Raw genomic sequence first — 6,724 nt, forward strand, 5'->3', positions numbered from 1 at the left:
TTTATGTTTATGTTTATTCATGCATATGTAGGCTATATGTGTGCAACATTGTATGCATGTGCTGCATGATTTCTACTTGTGTGCCCACATACTGTGATGTGCATATGTGCTTTTGTGTACATTTGTCTGTAAACACTTATCCCTCTCCTCCCCTAGCAGATGTGTGGGGTGACGGGAACTTGCCACCAGGCTGGCGTAAGGTCTCAGACTCATCAGAGGTTTATTTCTGGCATGTCCCAACTGGCACCACTCAGTACCACCGGCCGGTTGACACTGGCAACCAACACACACTACCCAGCAATGAGCCCGACCCTGAGCCTGACCCCAACCTGGAGTTGCAGGACTCCCTCAGACCTCCCAGTGAGGTGAGACGATCCACACAGAATGAATATACTAGGACAGAAAGAGACGTATATGAGACCAAACTCATTCAAACATGTCAGTACTATTACTAGTATGCAGGTACGCATGCCCATTCTTGATTTGTACTGTCAAAAACAAGAAAATGCTTAATTCGGAGGAATGGACAGCTTTCTTTGATATGATGTCTGGTCTGTCTGTCTGCCTGCCGGCTTACTTTTCCCTTTTTCCAAACATTTTTCCTTCTTTGAAACTCTCTTCTATCTATCTATCTATCTATCTATCTATCTATCTATCTATCTATCTATCTATCTATCTATCTATCTATCTATCTATCTATCTATCTATCTATCTATCTATCTATCTATCTATCTATCTATCTATCTATCTATCTATCTATCTATCTATCTATCTATCTCTCGCTCTCTCTCTCTTCGCAGAGGCCCAGTAGCCTGATATCTGACAGCTCCGTGGAGCCTGTCCCCTCTCCCTCTGGCTCATCCCCATCCTCTTCCTCCACCCCTTCAAATGATATCACTTTACTTGGACAGGAGGTTAACACCACCTGTACAGCCAGTGTAAGTCCCAACTATGATGAAAATACTTGATCATCCTGTTAGAAATTCTACTTATTAAAAGGGTTGCTCTTATTAAGAATACATAATCAAATGCAGCCAGCTACATTGCATATGATTTTAATTTCAGTGCAACATTTGATACTAATGTCACCTGTTCCCAAAGAAACGATTCCTGCTTTATTGATGTGTGTGTGTGTGTGTGTGTGTGTGTGAGGGGTGGGGGTTAAATAACATTGTTAAAAAACCTTAAAAATTCAAATTTTTCTTTCAATTTTAGGACAAACTAATATCAATAGTTGTTTATTTGAAGGGCTCTCTGTTTGAATTAGAAACCCTGCAACCAAAATTATAATCTGTGATAAATAACACAAATGGCCCACGGAAAAATAATTTGATACCCGTTTTGTGTACTTGTGGAATGACCATTTCACCTGTTACACCCAAAGAAAGCTTTGTATAATTTTTCATTGACATCATCTGCAGATATTCCTATATTTGCTATGGTTTCTGTCAAGGTATCTACAAAATGAGTCATCCACTTCAGGTGTCCCCAACCACCGGGCCACGGACCGGCACCGGCCCGCAAAGCATTTGCTACCAGGCCACAAGGAAACAATATGATATACAATATTCAAATAAAAGCCTGGTCCAGCCATGTAATGCTAGAGAGCTTTTAATTTGAAACGGATACTTGTTGAAATGTGTACGATGATGTAATTTTATCACTCATTCACGTGGCATTCAGCAGACCAATTGTAACTAACTTCATAACTCAGAGACGCACTCAGTCAACTCGCTACTAGCAGCTAGTTAGCTACCATGAGTACTGGTAAAAAACAAACGTCGCTTGAGCGTTTCTTTGGAAGGGGTAGGGGAGATATAAGGTCTAATGACGATGATAACGCAGAGACAGCAGAGGCCGAGAAAGCAAAAAAAAAAAAGAGCTTCCTTCAATAGGAAATACGATCAGTCGTATCTAAAATACAGCTTTATTGCGACTGGTGACTCACATGCTCCGACCCCCCTGTGTTTGATATGTGGAGACAAGTTGTCTAATGAGGCAATGAAGCCCTTAAAACTGTTTCGGCACATTGAGTCCAAGCACCGTGCACTTACAAGACAAACCCGTGGAGTTCTTTGAGCGAAAACAATGCGAGCAAGTGGGGCAGAAGCAAGTGCTGAGAGCCACCACCTCTTACAAGTGCTGCTGGTCTGAGAGCATCGTACTTAGTGGCTAGTGGTATTGCTAAGGCTAAGAAGCCTTTCACTTTCAGCGAAGAATTGATTCTGCCTGCTGCCAAGGACATGTACCATGAACTGTTGGGAGAAACTGCAGCTAACAAGGTGGCAAAGGTTCCTCTTTCAGATACCACAGTTTCAAGGAAAATTGATGAAATAGTGGAGGACATAGAAGCACACTTGTTGGAGCGACTTAATGAGTCACCATGGTATGCTATCCAGGTCGATGAGTCTACCAATGTCGACAACAAGGCAATACTGCTGGTTTATGTGCGATATATATTTCAAGACGATGTGCATGAGGATATGTTGTGTGCTCTGTCGCTGCCAGCTAACACAACTGGGGCAGAACGGTTCCAAGTCTTCGGATGACTACATGTCCGGCAAACTGGACTGGTCATTCTGTGTTGGAATATGCACAGATGGGGCCGCAGCTATGACTGGACGGCTGTCTGGTTTCACTACCCAAGTCAAAGAGGTTGCTCCTGAATGCCAGTCTACACACTGTGTGATACACAGAGAAATGCTGGCAAGCTGCAAAATGTCACCTGATCTGAACAGCGTATTGAGTGACGTTATTAAAATTATCAATCACATCAAAGCAAATGCCCTTAACTCACGTCATGTTTGAGCAGCTTTGCGAGGAAATGGACGCAGAGCACATATGCCTTCTCTTACACACTGAAGTCTGGTGGTTCTCAAGGGGGAGATCCCTGGCCAGGGTTTTTGAGTTGAGAGAGCTGCTACAGAGATTTATTTCCAGAAAAAAAAGTCACCACTGGCAGCACACTTCAGTGACGAGGAGTGGATAACAAAATTTGCTTATCTGTGTGACATCTTCAACCTCCTCAATGAACTCAATTTGTCACTTCAGTGGAGAATGACAACTGTCTTCAAGTTGGCAGATAAAGTGTCTGCATTCAAATCCAAACTGGAACTGTGGGGACGGCGAGTGGACAGGGGCATATTTGACACGTTCCAAACATTAGCTAAGGTTTTTGGGAGAGACTGAGGCTGCACCGTCCTCCCCCAGCTGGTGCGCGATCACCTGGCTTCGCCATCAACAGAATTTGAGCATTACTTGCCAACCGCAGATGACCCAAGAAATGTAAAGGAATGGATCTGTGACCCATTTATGAATGTCCCCAGCAACTCGTCCATGTCAGCAAGGGAAGCAGATCAACTCCTCGAGCTTTCAAATGACAGTGGGCTGAGAAGTATGTTTGACGTAACATCTCTGCCGACATTCTGGATCAAAGTCAAGGCTGAATATCCTGAGATAGCCCCCATGCACTGAAAACTTCCCTTCCATTTCCAACACCATATCTCTATGAAGCGGAGTTTTCTGTAATGAATGCAACAAAAACAAAATTGCGGAATAGACTGGACATAAGAAACACCCTTCGGGTGTCACTGTCTCCCATCACCCCTCGATTGCACCGTCTTGCTGCAGGGAAACAAGCCCAGGGCTCCCACTGATTCAGTGATATTGGTGAGTTGCAATGTTGTTATATGTATGTTATGTTAATGCGAGGAAAAAATGCTCTGTGTTTAATATCCAAACATTACTTTAAATGTTATGATACTGTTGATACCTATATTCTGATCGTTATTAAGTCACCCTCGCCCCTCCTCTGGTCCGCCAGAATATTGTCAATGTTAAATCGGTCCACTGTGCAAAAAAGGTTGGGGACCCTTGATCTGTTTCATGCCCACATGTAGATGTGACTCTCCCTCAGCGTGTGTTTTGCCTTTGAAGTCGTGCTTGTTGGACAGTGTGTTATGTGCTTTCATTGAAATGAGCAGACATCCTCTGACCAGTGCATAATCTGAAATCCAATATAGAGATGAATGTCTATATTGGATAAACACGATGTCCTGTAATATCCGTTCAACATGTTTCAAAGATTATATTCAGGTGAAATCTGTTAAGATTCATGTTAATATTTCCCTGTTTTAACCTTTTACTGATGACCTACCGCACTCTTTCTTTCTCACTTTATCTATATCTATCTCTTTCTCACTCTTTCCCTCTATATACACTACCGTTCAAAAGTTTGGGATCACCCAAACAATTTTGTGTTTTCCATGAAAAGTCACACTTATTCACCACCATATGTTGTGAAATGAATAGAAAATAGAGTCAAGACATTGACAAGGTTAGAAATAATGATTTGTATTTGAAATAAGATTTTTTTTACATCAAACTTTGCTTTCGTCAAAGAATCCTCCATTTGCAGCAATTACAGCATTGCAGACCTTTGGCATTCTTGCTGTTAATTTGTTGAGGTAATCTGGAGAAATTGCACCCCACGTTTCCAGAAGCAGCTCCCACAAGTTGGATTGGTTGGATGGGCACTTCTTTGAGCAGATTGAGTTTCTGGAGCATCACATTTGTGGGGTCAATTAAACGCTCAAAATGGCCAGAAAAAGAGAACTTTCATCTGAAACTCGACAGTCTATTCTTGTTCTTAGAAATGAAGGCTATTCCATGCGAGAAATTGCTAAGAAATTGAAGATTTCCTACACCAGTGTGTACTACTCCCTTCAGAGGACAGCACAAACAGGCTCTAACCAGAGTAGAAAAAGAAGTGGGAGGCCGCGTTGCACAACTGAGCAAGAAGATAAGTACATTAGAGTCTCTAGTTTGAGAAACAGACGCCTCACAGGTCCCCAACTGGCATCTTCATTAAATAGTACCTGTTAGAGCCTGTTTGTGCTGTCCTCTGAAGGGAGTAGTACACACCGGTGTAGGAAATCTTCAATTTCTTAGCAATTTCTCGCATGGAATAGCCTTCATTTCTAAGAACAAGAATAGACTGTCGAGTTTCAGATGAAAGTTCTCTTTTTCTGGCCATTTTGAGCGTTTAATTGACCCCACAAATGTGATGCTCCAGAAACTCAATCTGCTCAAAGAAGTGCCCATCCAACCAATCCAACTTGTGGGAGCTGCTTCTGGAAGCGTGGGGTGCAATTTCTCCAGATTACCTCAACAAATTAACAGCTAGAATGCCAAAGGTCTGCAATGCTGTAATTGCTGCAAATGGAGGATTCTTTGACGAAAGCAAAGTTTGATGTAAAAAAAATCTTATTTCAAATACAAATCATTATTTCTAACCTTGTCAATGTCTTGACTCTATTTTCTATTCATTTCACAACATATGGTGGTGAATAAGTGTGACTTTTCATGGAAAACACGAAATTGTTTGGGTGATCCCAAACTTTTGAACGGTAGTGTATCTATCTATCTATCTATCTAGCTAACTAGCTAGCTATATATCTATCTCTTTCTATTTATCTTTCTCTCTCTCTCTCTCTCTCTCTCTCTCTCTCTCTCTCTCTCTCTCTCTCTCTCTCTCTCTCTCTCTCTCTCTCTCTCTCTCTCTCTCTATCTATCTATCTATCTCAATATTCTTTGTACATTTTATAATTCCATTATAATTCTGTTGTCCTCTTTCAATGTTGTACTCTGTAAAGTGTGTAAACACAACATCCATTGCACATTGTCCATCTTGGGAGAGCAAGCCCTCCTCTGTTGCTCTCTCTGAAGTTTCTTCCTATTTTTTTTCTCCCTGTTAAAGGGGTTGTTTTTTTTAGGGAGTTATTCGTTATCCGATGCAAGGGTCTAAGGACAGGATATTGTGTTGCTGTAAAGCCCCTTGAGGCAAATTTGTGATATTGGGCTATACAAATAAAATTAATTTGACTTGACTATCTATCTTTCTCATTCTATCTTTCTCCCTCTATCTATCGCTATCTCTCTCACGCTCTCGATCTATCTATCTCACTCTTTTAATATCGCACTCTTTTTCCATCGCTCTCTCTCTCTGTCTCTCTCTCTTTCTCTTTCTCTCTGTAGGAGTTGAAAGATTACCCAGTGTACCCAGACCCAAGTCTGAAGGCTTTTGAAGGAGCCACCTTACGATACGCCTCATTGAAACTGAAGTAGGATCAAACACATATTTACATTTAAAAACTGTACAAGACTTAAAGCGAGTGCAAAGAACAGAAAACAAAATCTAGATTACAGAAATGACAAGCAAACCAAAAATAAGGATTGTTAATGGCTGGGGGCTTAGTGTCCTCAGCATCCTCATATGACTTTTGAGTGGTCACATAAGAGCTGTTTGCTAGAGAAAAAAAAATTAAAAGTTAAGGAGCGATAGTACTTTCTGAGAGCAACTGTAGTGATTAGAGAGGTGATGTCATTCAGTTTAGAGAGTGATGAAGTAAGTTAGTTTTCAGCCTACAGCCTGTGTAAAAGGGGGGGGAGGTAACTCTTCTGCTTTGGATGGAGTGGAAGGGTCACGTGGCCAGCCGGGAGCCATGAGGCACAAGAGTCAGGGCCACAGGGAGTGATAAACTCTCTGATACTGAGGAAGGAGAGCCAAAGGGCAGATAGTGGAAGAAAAAAAAATAGAGCAAAGACTGATTTGCTTAGCTGATCTAGGCCCCAAATGTATGAGGGCACGGATCTCTTCACAGCTTTGTGTACCAGGGTTTCAGCTTAGATTTTAGAGGCCATGGGTAGTTTAAGAGATGTAGAA

At 41.8% G+C, this 6,724-nt stretch overlaps 1 protein-coding gene across 1 annotated transcript in view; it reads left to right on the forward strand.

Annotated features, from left to right (window-relative positions):
• The window catches only part of LOC130113216 (amyloid beta precursor protein binding family B member 2), a 42,442-nt gene that overhangs the window by 6,243 nt on the left and 29,475 nt on the right, over nucleotides 1–6,724 (forward strand). Inside the window, exons 3-5 of the mRNA XM_056280775.1 lie at nucleotides 160–365; nucleotides 801–938; nucleotides 6,037–6,122. Of these exons, the coding sequence (XP_056136750.1) occupies nucleotides 160–365; nucleotides 801–938; nucleotides 6,037–6,122 (430 nt within the window). The remainder of the gene's footprint in view (nucleotides 1–159; nucleotides 366–800; nucleotides 939–6,036; nucleotides 6,123–6,724) is intronic.

The sequence above is a fragment of the Lampris incognitus genome, chromosome 1 (genome assembly GCF_029633865.1).
Source record: "Lampris incognitus isolate fLamInc1 chromosome 1, fLamInc1.hap2, whole genome shotgun sequence".
Taxonomy (NCBI): domain Eukaryota; kingdom Metazoa; phylum Chordata; class Actinopteri; order Lampriformes; family Lampridae; genus Lampris; species Lampris incognitus.